The sequence below is a fragment of the Clytia hemisphaerica genome, unplaced genomic scaffold (genome assembly GCF_902728285.1).
Source record: "Clytia hemisphaerica strain Z4C2 unplaced genomic scaffold, Clytia hemisphaerica genome assembly, whole genome shotgun sequence".
In the NCBI taxonomy this organism is placed as follows: Eukaryota; Metazoa; Cnidaria; class Hydrozoa; order Leptothecata; family Clytiidae; genus Clytia; species Clytia hemisphaerica.
The window spans coordinates 3,107,850-3,125,567 of record NW_027103595.1 but is presented as its reverse complement, the minus strand read 5'-3'; the positions used below and the strand labels follow the sequence as shown (position 1 = coordinate 3,125,567).

General features: G+C 34.9%; 1 protein-coding gene across 1 annotated transcript; it reads right to left on the bottom strand.

Annotated features, from left to right (window-relative positions):
- Positions 1-285: 285 nt before the first annotated feature.
- On the bottom strand, positions 286-17,647 carry LOC136801742 (cilia- and flagella-associated protein 45-like). The gene is made up of 12 exons (XM_067058400.1): positions 17,556-17,647; positions 6,158-6,262; positions 5,915-6,005; positions 5,069-5,129; positions 4,757-4,823; positions 4,116-4,456; positions 3,367-3,538; positions 3,019-3,126; positions 2,466-2,663; positions 2,084-2,163; positions 1,499-1,612; positions 286-1,007 (listed from the first exon to the last, which is right to left on the bottom strand). Exons 1-12 carry the CDS (start codon positions 17,556-17,558, stop codon positions 698-700), a joined length of 1,650 nt encoding a protein of 549 aa, XP_066914501.1. The 5' UTR covers positions 17,559-17,647; the 3' UTR covers positions 286-697.
- Between the last annotated feature and the right edge of the window lie 71 nt (positions 17,648-17,718).

Below are 17,718 nucleotides of genomic sequence, written 5' to 3'. Positions count from 1 at the left end.
TCACTGACCTTTATATATTCCTGGACCAAGCTATATCCACCATCTTTGAGCTACATCATCAAAAGTTTTTGAGCGAAAGTAGATCCAGCGCTCTCGATGCATTTACACCGCTATTGAGTAGTGTCGCCATTAGGATTAGGGTACCACTTTTCAAAACAACTCCGATCAAAGATTTAGGCAGGCCGGGATTGATAAACTTGGTCCAGGGTAAATAAAGGTCAGTGGAGTGATTTGATTTTTTGGGGATTTTTCTGGTCATCATAAAATCAGAAGAAAACGCACCTATCACTCGTCCATGCAAATGAATCAATGACAGAGGCACAAAGAGCCCAACAAATCCTACTTTTTTACAATCACATCATATCAGACTGGCAGTTATTATATCATTATTACAAAATATATCTTATTTACAAGAAAAATAAAGAAATTTCGATCACTAATTAAAAACCACCTGCACGAGCAAGGATGCTTCTAAAAAAGTAAACTCACAAGAATTTTTTACTTCAAAATCGGGCTTTATTAGTTTAGCTTGAGCGCTGAATTCAATATTTGAAAGTCAACAGGCTGATAAAAATTTCACAGAAATATAGAAGTATTAATAAAAAATAAATTACAAAATAAAAATTTGAAAGCTATTCCATCATTCTTATTCTAAAAATAAATTGAGATATATACATATAAGTTTTTTTAAGAAGAACTAAAACATGTTTGACAATGTTGGGGGTTGTGCTTCGATTCGTCGCGCTACTTCAGTTACATATTTATTAGGTACTCCAGCTTCCTCTAACTCCTTCAACTTTCGGCGCTTGATTTCGTCCAACTTTTGACGCCTTTCTTTAGCTTCTTGATCAAGTTTGATTCCTTCATGAAAGAAGGATTGTCGTGCATGAACGCGTTCTTTTTCTTTCTCTTTGATCTGCGTACGTACATCCTCCGCGTAAACTGCACGCCGTTGTTGGAAGTCATCTTCCACGACTTTCTCACGTTCGACTTGTTCGAATTGTGCGCTAGGGAGAGGTAAAGAAAAACAGGTTTAAAAAACAATCGCCAGTTTTCCGTGAAAAACGCATTGACAACATAACGTCATTGTTAAAAGAAAAACTGCAAATGCCATGTCAGCGGTATTGGTATCTTAGATATCTTATCAAAAAATCATCATAGAATGTACCCCCCCCCCTGAGCTTAGGGGGGGGCTAAACCATTTTTGCTTGATTGGGGGCTGTATTTTTCAAAAAATACTGGGGGCTAGCTTGCTAGGGGGGGGGCTGAGTGTTGTGTAATAGAACTGGGGGCAGAGCTGATAGGTTGAAGATATTTCAAATTATGTTAAAAATCTATGCTGTAGGGAAGGTTTTATCCCTCTTGAAAATTTTTTTTTGCCTGTGGCGCAATCAATTTAGTGGGGGGCTATTTTCCTTAGCCCCCCCCCCCTGAGAAATGCTGGAGGCTGGACCTCTCTGCACACTATGAAATCCAAAGCTCAGAAGTGAATACTTACTTTAAAACTCTTTCGAATTCAGCTCGGTCTCTCGCAGCTTGCACTGCAAAGAAATGTTCTTTATTTTGAATTTGTTCTTTGCGTGCTTCACGAAGGTGGCACTCCATCGAAGCCCTGAAAATCAACATAAATTCATGAGTTGAATTTAAAAGAATCTAACATTGAATCGAACTTTCTCAGAAACAATGAACTAAGAAGCGTTCTTGGTATCATCCAGAAGATATTAAAACTCATCCCTATCTAGAAAGTGGGTCATGCTACATACCTAGCTGTCAACATTGGTAAAAAATAGCCCATGTTTAATAACCAAGGATTATGATATAGAATGATCGATTATCTTCAAGAATCAGGGAAGTGATCCAAATATAATTTATCGTTGAATAAAAACACACTTGAATGTCTTCAAAAACGTGAATTGACGTCAAACAGACATATACGAGAAACGGTTGAAAGTACAAAAAAGGTCGGCCAATGAAAACCCAGTTCTCACGTGGAACAGACAACAAACTATTCAATGCCTGGGAACCCTGGAACGAGCAGATCAAGGGTATACATAGCAAAACTCTTCAACGCAAGACGTCTTACTTTTTGGTGGCCTCCTCTTTGACTTTCTTCCTCCATTCACGTTCGGCTTCTTCTTGGTTTCGTCGAGCGCGCAATGCATCCTGGGATTGGAATGAGAAAATAAAATGTCGTCATTACCGGAATGTCAAGATCATTTTAAGGCCATGTAATAATAAAACCTGATAGTTTCAAAAACAAATAAGACAGAAAGTATTGTAAGTATATTAGGGTTGAACCCAAGCGATTTGGAATAACCCGCAGTTTTGAGCCGCAAAATCGAGGCCGGTAAAAGTGCTGATTTACCGTCGTCCTCGGTCAGTCAGGATGTAGACAAATTAGAACCTTACCGTCTTCGTCTTCGGAAAAACACAAACAACTCGGTATTATTTTCAAAAGTTATTACCTTTTCAGCTTGTTTATCTTTGGCTCGTTCCTGTTGAGCTCGTAATCGAGCAATTTCTTTCTCCTTCTCCAATCTTGCTTGCTCTTTCTCCTTTTCGTACGCTTCTTCTCTGGCTTGTTTGTCTTTCAAATATTCCATCACTTTTTGATCTTCCATCTTCTCTCGCTCTTTCTGGAAATCCTTCATTTTTTGAATTTCCTAAAAAAGCAAAGAAACTTTTGTTTTAGGATATAAGTAGGTAATAAGTCTTGAGCTGACTATCAAATCAAACTATGCATGAAACCTCGAAATAATGACATCAACAGAGTGTAAAAAATTATCCCGCATCATTAAGATTCTCTAGCAATCTCATTGTTCAAAAGAAAGACATCACGCGCGTACATGTCTTCCTCACGTTCGATTGAGAAAAATAGAAGACATTGCATATTGACGAATGCGTTTTCGAATGTTTTGTTCGAGAACTGTATTCCATTCTACTATCAAAAGTTGGTATTAAATTTACTTTATTTGAAAACTTCAGGAAGCACTTTGGGATGGAAACAATCAAACTTACATCGTTAGCTCTAGCGACATCTTTGAGGATGGTCTTTTGGTTGTCACGTTTTTTGATCAAAGCATCCATATCTTCATGTTTCAACTTTTCCAAATATTGAAGCATCGCCTGCGCAGTGAAAAGAATTTTAAAGTTATATCTTGTCACTAATCAAGATACGATAAAGAGACTTCTTTGTCTCTGTTCGCAAGCTTCTAAAGATACAATGGTATCATTTTGTAAGTGATTCTGGCCTTTCTCGTGTTTCGGTATTCCATTCTATTCTTAGTATGCTACGTTTGAGAAACAGCTTACTAAAAAGATCTCAAGGCAGCACACTTAGCATCAAACAGGTTTAGTATCACAAACCTTAGTTTCTTGGTCTTTCTTTTCTTGTTCCAACAATCTTGATTGTTCATTTTCTTCGATTTGTTGATGAAGCACTTGAGCACCTTTAAATCTTTCCATTCGTTTGGACGAATCACGGTCTTCGTACGCCGCAAGCACTCGAAGGCGGTCGCTCTCCATCATCTGGTCCAAACTGAAGTAAAAGTGAAAAAAGTTGATAAGTGTTTGAAAGGCAAAACTACAAAGAAGTTACCTCCTTCAAAAGGACAGGTACTAAAACTGATTATACAGCTGTGCAACATTCACGAAGACAGTAGCTCTTGACCAGCGAAATGTTAGAGATAAAATCTGAAAGGTTTAAAGGGGTCTGTACTCAACATTGGCCTGCCCTTATTGTGATTGTTTAAGTGGACAAAAGAGAACTGAAAAATTGCAAACAAAATCTTTGTCTGTAAAGGCCTCCACTTGCGCGCGTTTCGATCGCACTTTTTCGAGCAAAGCTTCCACGCTATTGGTCAAAAGAAAAATGGAGCAACTCCATTGGCGCCATCTCACGTAACGGTTGAAAAAAGTTGAAATGTCTTCAACTTTTCTTTCGAGCGCCCGCTAGATTTTTATGACGTAATCTTTTTTCCAAGCAAAAAGGATTGAAACCAAAAGGTGCGATCGCAGCGCGCGCAAGTAGAGACCGGCCTTAAAAGAAGTCATTATAGTATTGACGTAAAAGATGTCGTTGCAGTATTAAATGAAGAATGAAGAATCTTCCATACCGTTTATCTTCTTCCAGTATTTCTTTTTTAATTTCCATTTTCTCGATCAGTTGGTTATCCCTGATAGCATGACATTTTGCATTGAGGATGAGTTCGTTCAACTTCTTTATTTCATCTTCTTGTTCTTCCATTTGTTCGTGAGCTTTCTGAAGAAGGTATTGACTCTTCTCCTTTGCTTCTTGCTCAAGGTCTGACAACTTCTCATTCTTCAATCGTTTCTGTTCCATGTTTTGCATGAAATGTTTTCGATCTTCCGATTCATCTTGCAATTTCTTCTTCTCACTTTTCATATACTCCATCACTTCTTCACGCTCCTTCTTCGTCAAAACACGAGCTGAATTCTGGTCAAGTTAAAGATGGAAAAACTACAATGTTACCCATAATACATATTTGACACAAAGGAAATTTCCAAGCAAAATTGTAAAAACCGCAAGTAGTTTTTAAGTGCCATAACTTAGGGTTGGAAAGTATAGTTTTAACTCTGAGTTTAAACATGAGACGTAAGACAAAAGAAGCTTAGAATGAGAATGTAGCCTGGAAGCCATTATTCCCGTCCCATTAATCAAAATGCTGAAAGATTGATTGCTATCACATTTTATGAACCGAAGAACGTATTTTCAAGGAAATCAACAAAAACTTACTCTGATTCTGAAAAAATGATTGGATTGAAGAACCAAAGATTGACCTGATGGATCTTCACGTGGAACTCTGAAAGAAAGCAATGAAAAACATCAATTGTATTCACACTGTCACGAAAATATGTTGGGAAGAAAAATTTTTAGAAAATTAAATTGAATCAAATCAAATCAGATCAAAACTTATGCCTGAAAATTTACATAATTAATTTTCTATAAATAAGGGGAAGAGGTGCAGGCCAGGAGTCCATCCAATAGACATGTCCATCAATATCTAATATATAAGTTCTAAGGGCATGAATTAAAATCTTAACTTACCGTAATTTTCTGATCATATCTTTGGTAATAACTTGGATAACTTCTTGTTTTTTTGGTGCACCTAAAAATATGTGAAAAAGACAATGTAGGTTAGACAGTTTTTGTCATTGCTTCATGACAGACATCTCCAAACGCTCCAATTCCTTGTTCAGTTATTTCCCTCGTCACTTAAACAAAAAAAAATTCAGCCAGAATTTCCTGGTTAATTGCAAATCTTCATGGTACAGATAAGCAATTAGCAAACAAAGCGTTTACACTTACAGTTGATTCAAGGGAGTTCTCAAGGATGGCTCAACAATTGTGAGCAAAATAAAGGCTACACAATAGAATACAATATCATGGTATCATGTCACCCTGTGGCCTAGTAACCTTAAACATAGCTTCAGCCCCCCTTACTTTTTTTGGGGGGGGGGCTAAGAAATATTTTGGCCTTTAAAGAGGCTGGGGGCTAAAGTTACCAAAATATTTGGGGGGACCTAGATTGTTGGGGGGCCTAGATGATCTGACTGAGACTCAAAAGATCTCTTATCTTACTATTAAATCAAATATAAAAAGGAAAAGATTTGTAAACATAAAATATTAATACAAGTAAAATTTAGTTTTCATTTATCAGTACTGTACTCGCATATATTTTATATTGACTTCTCTCTACGGGGGCGGGAGAACAGTGTTAGGGGACCTAGCACAAGGCAATTTTTTGGGGGGAGCTAAATTGTTGGGGGACCTTACTCTGTTGGGGGGAGCTAGAAACCTGGCTGAAGCTATGTTAAAATTGTCAGCCAAGGAGTTTTACAAGCAATATGCTTTCTTTTTTGGGTCTAGTTAGTAATAAATAATAATCATTACTGGTTGTGCGTGTTTTAGTTTTGGCAGCCGGTTCATTGTTGTTTCTTTCATTTGGTGCAGAAGTGGAACGTGTTCCAAATAATGACTCATCCTAAAACAAAAAGAAAAGCAAAAATTATCATTAAGCTCCGATCTTTATTTTAATCATCAAAACTGATGAGTAAGCGCAAGTGAAATAACCTTCAACACAGATAAAACACTTTTTCACAGGAGAACAGGGTAGTGTCCAAATTAACCGCATACCACTTGTGAAGTGTGGGAAGTTACACGATATCTTCTTGATTTGATTCGTGATCCATTACTTCGTGTAGAGGCTTGGGAGCCAGCAGAGATCACTGACATTGACGACTAAAATCAGAAAAAGGTAAAAGTTGGGTTTCACAGTTGCTTGCCCATCATAGATTTCTATAATTGAAAAACCTTGTACGACCCAAAATGTTTTAAAATAGAAAGAAAGAATCAACCTTTGGTTTTCCATTTTTGAAATATCACTGATCCTGTGGATTGACCTCCACAATACATAAAATCTGTATAAGGCCAAATTCATTTGAATGGAAAACTTATTTTGATGTAAATGGTAAATATTGAGGTTTAAATTAGCGATAGTGAGTCCTGTTCTGTCAAAATAATTCGGATGGTGATGGATGTATGAAGTTCAACACAGATCAAGGGGGTCCAATACTTAATTTTGAGTAACAACTACTAACAACTTTGACCAACAATTTTTGAGTAATGACTACCTAACAAAAAGAATAACAACTACTTATGTCACCCATTCACTTGCCAGAGGACAGATCAGGTGGCTGGGCAAAAATAATTTTTTTGAAAATATTCAAAAACTAATACATTATTATATACCATTACAGTAGAAAGATCAAGAAATTCGGATGAAAATTTAGGTACAAAGCATGCCTTGAAAATGTTTCTATCGAATGTTATATGAAGGTTGAAAGTTTTTTAAAATGACATCATCTTGGGCAAGCGCCTTCACTTAAAGGTATGTGCTGCCCTCAAGAGTGCCTTTTAAAAACCTGGTAGTCCCTGGTAGTAACTGTAAGGGTTCGAAAATCAGAAAATTAAATCTTACTCCCATTAAGCATTGAAAACATAGGAAAATTTCACAAATTTTGCCCCTAAAAACATTGAAATTCGGTTAAATTAGTCCCAAAGCTTTGTAAAATTCATCCTCTTTTTTAGTTATGCTAAGGATCTGAGAGTCAAAAGCTGGGCTGTACCCCTGTCATCCTGTAAACTTTGTTACCCCCGGTTAGGCCACAATAAAAGATATGAGCTTGTTTTTATGTACATAATATTAATCCATTTTTTTTAAGTTTAACCATTAATCTAAATAATAAAAAATTATGATCATCAATGCCAAAAAAACTTCTTTAGTGTAAAAATAATCTGTGATGCTTTTACACTTCCCCCAAAGTGCATCGGTTGTTTGAAAGCAAAAATTAACATGCATTATATGAAAACATACTTAAATACTGGGTGCTTCAAAAAATAGGGTACAAAGTCTGTACAAGTTTGAAGTGAGGTTGTGAGAAAGAAAGGTTATAAATCCAAACTTTTTGCCATCAGAAAAAGGAAAGGTTTTTTTTTAAGCTATCACACTTTAAACTCGCTTTACATGTTTAAAAGCTTTGAAGAAAATCGGAAAAGATTCTCTTTCGAAAAAGGATCATTTTTGAGAAAAAAGGAGGATCTAATCCTCTGATATATATAGGAGTTTTAGTATAGACTGATGATGGGAAATCAAAAAAACAACTTTGGTAAGGATCTTCAACTTTTAAAATAGCAAAAAATCTAAGAAAAAGGAAACGGAATCTTATGCAAAACAAGGCATCGTCTTATTGTGTCATCGACTTTTTGGTTGAGAATAGACCGATTCAGCAAAATCCTGCTAGGGTGTATCTTCAACCAAATCTCAAGCAAGCTACCTGTTCCTAGCTGAAATAAGTTCACTCATGAAATAAAAACTATGTGCAGGAAAATATTTAAAGACTTTGAGCAACATTTCTTACAAAAATAGCCGATTGTAGGCAAAAATGACGTCACACGGTACGGAATCATACGGGGCGCCCTTGTGGACAATATTCGAAGCTCGAATTATATATGCTAAACTCCATTTCCGTGGTCATTTTTTACATATATATATTCTAAACTCTCAAATGTTTATTCTAAGTTTGAACTAAACATGCCCAACTTTTTAATATTTATCTAACTTATATTTTGGTAGATATCTTTGTTTGAATGGGTAATTGTTTTACAAAAATATATATTACTGTACATAATGCATTGCGCGAAAAAAATTCCTCGATTTTCCCGATTTATTATAAAAATTTCTCCTCCTCAACATCCACCTCTGCTTCCAATAGGTTTTCATTGATGAAGTTCAATACATTGAAGTAATCTTCACACTTGGATAGAGAATTTTCAAGCAAATCAATATTATCATCTGGTCCAAGGTTTATGATTTCTTGAGTAAAAGGGGAAATCGGGAAAACTCAGCGCAATGCATTATGTAATGAATATTTTGAAACTGAACAAAGATGAACAAATCATGGCATTATCACATTTGAGAGTTTATAGGTATTAGAGTGTAAGGTTTTGGAGCACATAGTTCACAGCCATGTAATAAACCACTTGGAAAGTGAGAAAGTTCTCATTGAATCACAGCATGGCTTTAGAAAGCGCAGATCCTGTGAGACACAACTTCTGCAAACTGTACATAAAATTGCAAAAAGTATGAATGATAAAGAACAGCTTTTTAAGTGTTTTTATTACCTTTTATCGCATGTAATTTTGTAGACTTTTGTATAAATAAGACACTCTGTAAGCTTTTTATTTGCTAGGCTGACGATGATTCAATAAAGTAATCTGCGTCTCTATTCTAAGCCTTATTCTCTTAGTCATAAATGTTAATCCTCTGATTTTGAGAACAAAGTTTTTACTAATACCAAGTTGTATTGAAAGATATTTCCTTGGGCTAATAATTTCGGGAAAACTCCTGCAATACGTAAAGTCGAAGAAAAGTTAAACCAACCAGCCGAACCACCAGCTAATGATGATACCATTGACCCAGAGAAAACTAAGAAACTTTATTTACCGTACCAAGGGAAGAAAGGAGAAACCTTGGTAAGATCCTTGAACAAAACATTAAAATCGGTAATAGTAAATGATCAAATCAAAACTCAAATAATATTTAAAAGTCAAAGGTTATCTTCAATGTTCAACGTCAAAGATAAAACAAAGAAATAACACGAAAACAACGTAGTCTACAAGATCAACTGTCCCGACGAAAATTGTACAGAAACCTACATCGGCGAAACAGAGAGAAGGGTGTTTGAACGTGTTCTAGATCACAGTGGAAGAGATAAAAACTCCACTGTTTTCAAACATTCTATGCTGTCCGGTCATAAACAAATCACAATAGACGATGTTGAGTTAATTGCAAAAGGATTTAAAAGAAATGACACAAGAGAAATTACTGAATCATTTCTCATTATAGAACAAAAACCTACATTAAATATTCAAAATCTATTTAAAACAATACAACTGTTCACGACGTAGTCTTTTTATTATACCAGTCATTTACATCTTCGGTCCCATTTTATGCCATTATTACGATTTTACAACTCATACATAATAGTCTCTAGGTATTTATTTTTAACTGTTTTTAGCTTTTCGTTTTGTCTTTTTCAAAACTGTTTTTATTGTAATTTTATTAGCCAATTATAGATTTGTTCTTCAAATGTTTTTTAAATTTTTTTCTTGTTGATAGATTTTTACACTCTGAAGATGACCTCTTGTTGTGTAGGTCGAATATACAGTTTTTAAATAAAAAACATGACGCTTCTGGTTATTCTTTTTACCAAGTTGTATATTTTTTATAAATATATATTTTTATTTTATACCTTTTCATATAATCTATACTTATTATAGTATGTCTATAGCAATTCATAGTTCAATCTCGAGAAATCACATTCAGCTTCAATATACTACTAGACTTCTCAAATCTGCTTAAAATCTAGCTCATTTTGATCTTAGTCTTTTGATTTTAGACTTTTAATTATTGAATAAAGCATATTTTTTATTATTTTTTATTAAATTTATTATTATTTTTTTATTGAATTGTACACTATAGTTGTTTTATAATCTGTAAATTACTTAATATTTTTTCATTTATTTATTTTTTGTTCCATTAGCGAAAATAACTTGTAAAAAGTTCATGCTAATAAAGAAATAGAAATAGAAATAGAAATCAGAGAAATAAGTTTTCACCAACGTCTAAACTTTTGACTATATCTAAAGAATTAGTAAACCTTTTTAAGATCTGTAAAAAGCTCTCTACTCCCAAATAGTTCTAGAATAAACCCTGAAAATCCCAATATAATTGATGAAATATTAAATCTTTAAAGAAAGATTGAAAATGAAAATTCACAAAGAAAAAACAAGCCTAAAGCAAAGAAATTGCCTTTATGGCTCATTTTTCCATGAAAAATAGAAAAACTTTTGGATATTTGAGTTCCCCAAACATTGTAGAATCGTTTAGTACACATGGCAAAAGAAAAAGAAATAATTAAAACCTTAAAATCAACTGAATTCTTTCAATAATCATATACATAAAAAAACGTCCTTTTGCCATTTTGTTTTTTAAAAATGTGAAGTCGGAACTTCTTGTCACATGAAAAATAAATTTTCAACATCCAATGAAAATGCGCGATTCGTATCACGCGGTAGAAGAAAGTCACGTGACAGCAATTTTTGTAGAATGGCAGTTCCGTTATATTTATAGGACAAGAATACAAAGATATAACCAGGGGGTTATATTATTAGCTGGGGTTTCGTGAGGCTAAGCTTTTAGGGCAATGTTTTTGGTTTTTCTGAAGCACATAAGATAGAGGAAGACCTATTGAAAAGGGGAAATTAGGGGAACAATTCTATCAAAAGTTATTGGCAAAGAAAGTTTTTCGGTTGTGCTTCATTTAAAAAAAACGAAGATGAAAAGTTACCATCAATCCCGCGAGTAAAAGAAAGTTTTCCGACTAGTCTACAAAAAAAGGGTTGCGGCGCGAATAGAATATCTCGCAAATTAATATATGCATAAACCTGACGGAATCCTTTCTTTTTTATGCTTAGGTGACGTCACCATCGATCCTGTCTTGACAATGGAGAACCAAATTTGGCAATGCATAATTATTATGAGCGGCCGAGAAAGTTTGTGTGACGCAAAAATTGCGCGATAAACGAAGCCTTAGAAAAACGCCCACTGAAAATTGAAACTAGGAATTTATTGAATATTTCACTAATGAAGTGAAAACAAACTTTTTGTTTTTTGTAATTATTATAAATTCATAATTTTTTTAAAAATACTATTTTTTGAAAGTCAAAGGACAATTAAAGTGAATTTAAGCTGAGTAGGTAGATATTGGGCGGACGGGCGTTTTTCACGTTCCGAGATCGTAATTAGACCAGAGTAAAAGACGGGGGCGTCTTAGTATGTAATATTATTATTATTTTCTTTTTTCGCGAATGAATGCAAAATGAATTTACGATTTTTGAATTAAAGGAAATATAATGTAATATATTATATTTGATTGTCAATGCCAAAAGATATTTCTTTACTTTACGATTAATCTGCTGTGTTGCCTCTCCATTTACCCTGGATTGTTTTAGTAGGCACTTCGGTCACGTGAATAAAAACACGCGTTTATGTTGAACCCGACTGTGGACTATGACCGAAATTGCAATTACATAAATTATTGTGAAAGTGAACGCTTACGACGAAATTTGGGAAATCAAAAAGACAACCTTTGTGAGAATGTTGAGTTTTGTTGTTTATAGGGGGGGGGGTACCCAGTGCACGAACGGCAAACTTATTTTTCTCTTTTCTGACTTACTTTTGGTTTTTACATAAATCCTTTTTGACCATCTCGTAAACAAGCTTGAAGTCCTTCTTTCAGTTTGTTTTCACTTTATTTGAAGGCTTCTTCTTGGAATAATAAGTCGTTAAAGCGAGCGCTATTTGGATCCAGTCCGCGAACGAGGAACCAGTGCGCGAACGATCTTTTGAAAGAAAAAATTAGAGCTCCGCTCGCAGGTAATACTTTAACTCTCTCCCGAGATGATACAGGGGTATTTGAACTTTTCAAAACCACGCGCTTTTTCACCAAAATAGCGTCTTTTTTATAAGAACTTTAGCGTTTTACTAACCTGTTTATTTTTGTAAATATTTTCTTGTCGTCCATTTTTTGTTTTCTTTTTCAAGTTTTGCTCATTGAAAAGCGCGGCAATGTTGTGTCTTCTTTTTTATGAGATCGCCAGCGCTTTCGAATGTTTTGACGTTGCAATGTCTTCATTTTGAATATGGTGTTCGGATCGTTCGCGGACTGGAACCTTTTTTATATCAACTACTGGTGATATGTTTCTATTGATTTTGAATTAATGAGCTAACATGTTTCAATGAAATTTTGTGTGATGGAAGATAACAGGTTTTTAAAAGAGGAAAGTCATTTTCAGAACTTTTCTTGCGCAAATTTTCGTATAAAAAACATTTTCTCTCGCGATCAGCCATATTTACAAAAAATCCCGAATTTTGTGATTTTTTTACTTGGCCTCGTTCAAAATCGGTTTGGTGTTGTTCTAGTGCTCCGTTTATTTTAAATTTTGGAGAGATTGCAAGGAATAGTTTGAGGATTCTGGCTGCACAAAGGAAGTTCTATAGAAGTTTGTTTTTGGTTGTTTTTTTCAAGTTTAAAGACTGTGGTTCGTGCACTGGGGCCGTTCGTGCACTGGTGATATGACTCTATGGCAGTTTGAGAACAATTGTCAGGTTTGTGAACAGAAAAAACTCAGAAAAATGTTTAAAAAACAAAAAGAAACTTGGAAATGTCAACTTTAATGAACTTGAACTACCGGACTTGCCAATCTACATCAGTGAAAATCTCAACGACCACTTTAGAGAACTTTCTTGGATGTGTCGTTCGTTAAAAAGAGAAAACCTTATCTTTTCCTACAAGTTTCAAAATGAATCCTTGGTTGTCACAGCCAAGGAAAACAGCAATGCCAAAATCAAAGTTTCGCATAAGGACCATCTACTAAAATATTACAACAATTTCTTCAACCCAGATAATAACATTGAAACTACTGAGTAGCTTATTTCATATTTTTTGCATGTCTTCGGGTCTTCGAACAATTTTCTTACTTCTCCGCCATATTAGTTTACAATTTTTTTCATAACAAATCAGTTGCTAAGCACTTTTGTCCAATACGATTTTTCAAGATAATGTGCTAGCTATGGTCTGTACACTAGTGTTGTTTTTCTCATTCAAAGACAGTGGTGCTTTTTCAAATTCCGTGGTTTTTTGCTTTCCTGTCAGAGGTTTGTTCTTTTTTCTTCTTTAAAAATCTAGATTATTTTATTTTACACCTATTTGTGTCAGTTTTGTTTGTATAAGTTTCTTCCATCCCTTTTATTCTCTGCCTGACCTGTGCTGTGTGTCCCGAGTGTGTCTGTTTTTTAGAATCTATGCCTGAAATATTCCCTTGCTCAGTTTGTACTAAGAATGTCAGTGAAAAATGTAACTCAATCCAATGTGATATTTGTGACCATTGGATCCACCAAAGAAATGCTCTGGTCTCACGTTAAAACAATTTGAAGTCCTTTCCCTTTCTGGGACCTGGTTTTGTCCGAATTGCATCAATTACTCCCTTCCTTTTCCTGTTGAATTAAACATTAATAATTCTAATGGTGATGCTCCTGGTGACATGAGTGATAAACTTCGATCCTTAATATCTGATCTCAACAAGGTCGTCACTAGCCTTAGTGACGAAATTGATGATGAGCTTGAATTTTCAGTTTCAAGCTCATAGCTGTAGTTATGTTGACTGCGATGAATTCAAATCGCTTGCAGCCAACACTCATCTAAATTCTCTGCCTTTCACCTGAACATTGCTTCACTTTCAAAACATTTTGACGACCTTGAAGATTGCTTGCCCTCCTCAATTCTAAATTTTTAGGTGTCATAGGGATTTCAGAAACCAAAAGCCTTGTTGACACCGAAACAGAAAGTCCTCTCGAAAAAAAAGAGGACTTTGCTATACCAGGTTACGAAAAGTTTTTTACACCAACTGAATCTTCTAAAGGTGGAGTAGCCTTATATATTTCACACTCTTTCTCTTACAAACCTAGGACAGACCTAGACCAAGTTTGCTATTCTTCATGTAGTCTTGAATCATGCTTTGCTGAAATTATCCTACCAAACAGTACCAATATCATTGTTGGTACTATATATCGCCATCCAAAAATGGTTGGCTTCAATCAAGATTTTCTAAAACCTCTGCTTAGTAAAATTTCTTCTGAGAAAAAGCAACTCCTCCTTCTTGGAGACTTCAATCTTAATCTTTTAAAATGCGAGGATGATCAGAAATAATGTCCTTCATGGATATCCTCGATTCTAATCTTATACTTCCACAGATCCTTTTACCAACAAGAATAACTGAGGACTCAAGGACTCTCATTGATAATATTATTTCTAGCCCATCTGATAATGGAACTGTATCTGGCAACATATGCTTTTCCATATCAGATCATCTCCCCCAGTTTTGTCTCTTTCCATCATTTGAAGGTAAGTTTCCCGGTGAAGATAATACTTTTTTTCAGCAAGACTGGTCTCGTTTTCAACCGAGAAGAATTTATTCTGGATTTTCTTGAAGTTGATTGGGACACCCTTTTTTGAGATTTGGTCATAAATCCAGACTCCTGTTTCAATATTTTTAATGACAGAATGAAAGTACTTGTAGAGAGACATCTACCCACAGTCAAAACTTACCAAACGTCAAGTTAGATCAAAAACAAAACCATGGATAACGCCAGGAATTTTGAAGTCAATAAAAAAACGTGACCACTACCAAACAAAACCGCTAAGGCTAAAACTAAGGAGTCCAAAGATCGACTCTATGAATTATATCGTAGGTATCGAAATATGATAGTCACTTTGACTAGACGTAGTAAAAAAAACCACTACATCAGATATTTTGATTTCCATTCTAAAAACTCTAGAAAAGTCTGGTCTGGTGTTCGCGATATAATCTCAACAAGGGCTAACTCAGAATCACCCATTTCAATCATCACAGGTGACTCTTTGACATCAGATCCTGAGAAAGTAGCCAATTCCTTCAATGATTTCTTCACTACTATAGCTTGATTCTATTCGTGAAAAAAATGCCGCCTTCTTACAATCACTTCAGCAGTTTCATGAAAGATCCAAATCTGCATTCCATCCTCTTAGCACCAACCACTAATCAAGAAATTGCAAAGGTGATTGGCTCTTTCTCATTAAATAAAGCAAGTGGTCCTCATAGTATTCCTATAAAAATCCTTAAACTTTAAGACTTGATATTTCTGTGCCAATATCGGCGCTGATAAACTACTCCTTTCTCAGTGGTATTTTTCCTACTCTCAAAATATCCAAAGTTGTGCCTGTCTTCAAACACAAAGGTTCTCCCCTTGAAGTCTCCTAATTATCGGCCAATTTCACTCTTATCTAACATTGAAAAAATTTTTGAGAAAGTGATGTACTCACGTCTTTCTGATTTTCTTGAAAACCATAATCAAATCTACTCTCGACAATTTGGTTTTCGTAAGGCTCACTCTACTGAGCATACACTCATTAATATTGTCGAACGTATCCGAAACTATCTTGACAATGTGGGTTTGCCGTGGTGTATTTGTCGATCTACAAAAGGCTTTCGACACAGTTGATCACGAAATCTTACTTGAAAAACTTGATCACTACGGAGTCAGAGGCATTGTTAATGACTGGTTCCGATCTTACCTCACTAACCGCTCCAGTGTTTCTCTTTCAGGCTCAAATTCCCTTTTAAAATCTATTAATCATGGAGTTCCTCAGGGTTCAGTCTTGGGTCCTCTGCTGTTCTTGTTGTATATAAACGATCTTCACCGCTGTATAAGAACCTCTGAAACATATCATTTTTGCTGATGATACTCATTTACTAAATTTTTCAAAAACTGTATGGAGTCTTTGTGGGAGGGTTAATGCTGATCTCAGAGTTTTAGTCAGCTGGCTAAAATGCCAACAAAATTTCTTTGAATGCTAGCAAAACTGAGTTGTTATTTTTCGTTCCCCTTGGAGGACAGATGGACTGTATTCCAAGAATTAAGCTTTGTGGGAAAATTCTATCACCAAGTAAGAGTGTGAAGTATTTGGTGTTCACCTTGACAATCATCTAAACTGGAAGGTTCATACTTCTTTCGTTGCTGCTACATTGAGAAGGGCAAATGGCAAGGGGCAATATCCAAACTTCGTCACTATGTTCCAATTTCACATCCTCTAAAACATTTATCATGCAATTTTTGCTTCTCATGTTCGCTATGCTAGTCAATCTTGGGGACTGTGTGACAATACTGTCACACATAGAATTCTTACTCTTCAAAAACACTGCACTAAGACTATGACCTTTAGTGAACCAAGAACTTCTGCCACTCCTCGTTTGCTGAACTTAAATTACTCAAAATCTTTGATCAGGTGAAAGTAATGAATATCTTATTTATTCAAAAATACCTCCAGGGTAATCTTCCATCTGATGTCCTATCAACACTTAATTGATTGAAATTGATCCAAAACTGGCACCAGGGCAAAGCTATTAAACTACTAAACTTTTCAACGGTCAAAACCACAAATTTTGGACTTAACTCTTCTCTCGTCTTTCTCAAAAAAATGAATGAGTTACTAATAAATCATCCTGACACTGATTTTCACAACTTGATACTGCTGAACTAAATCTTTAGCTACAAATTTATTTAACAAAATACAAAATGGAAACGAATAATCTTTGTGTTGTGTGTGTTGTGTGTGTGTGTGGTGTGAATGGTGTGTGCATGAGTTAGGTGTTTTCCAGGGTGGGGGGGTGTCGTGTACAGGACGAAATTTATAGATAAAATACTCAAAGAATTTCATAAAATAAAATTAAAATATTTCTATATTCATTATTTTGTGTCACTATAATATTTATGCAATGTTTATTATTGTTCTTTAGTTCTTATAATTTTCAGTTTCTTCGAGTCCCATTGTATTAGAAATCTATTTTTTTTTTAAGGGTTATCCTCTGTTGCAGCGAAATATATTCAATTCAATTAATTCATTTTGTATGAATGATTATTTTTACAACTCACACTTTTTAATTACAATGACATCTTGAATTACAGCTATCTTGTTAGATGTTTTGTTTCGAGAGTTCTAGCAATAGTTTATCGTTCAACTTGGAGAGGGAATGTTTGTAAACATAGAATTTTTTTTTCATAACAGTTATTTGGGGCGTCGGAATTAGGCAGTCCCAGTGGTGTCGGATTTAGGACCTCTCACGGTACTCCAGCATAAAAACAATGATACAGCCATGCATAATTACTGTATCATGCATATTTTAAGAATTATGCATGGCTGTATCATTGTTTTTATGCTGGAGTAGATAATTATTCAACATGCATGGCTGCCTCTTTAAAAAAAGGTCTATTTGTTTGATGCGATTGACACACTGTCTGGACACAAAACTTTTACTATCACTGAATTTAACAAGATTATGACAGATAAAAAAAATTCAAAGGATAAAGACTTACCATTCCAACAGTCAGGGAGAGAGAGAGTCGTTTATGACCTTTTTCAAAATGATCAATTGGTCAAAATTTGAAATTTTTGAGTCAATTTTACACTTTTCCAGCCATGATTTGTTTGTTATTCTTGCGTGGTCAGGCGTTGAATAGTGCTTTACATACTATTTGT

Bases quoted from the DNA above. Each gene is read 5' to 3' on its own strand.
- LOC136801742 (XM_067058400.1), bottom strand. The intron at 4,457-4,756 runs GTAAGTTTTTGT...TAACTTGACCAG, and splicing joins ATCATTTTTTCAGAATCAGA to AATTCAGCTCGTGTTTTGAC. The intron at 2,664-3,018 runs GTAAGTTTGATT...TTGCTTTTTTAG, and splicing joins ATGTCGCTAGAGCTAACGAT to GAAATTCAAAAAATGAAGGA.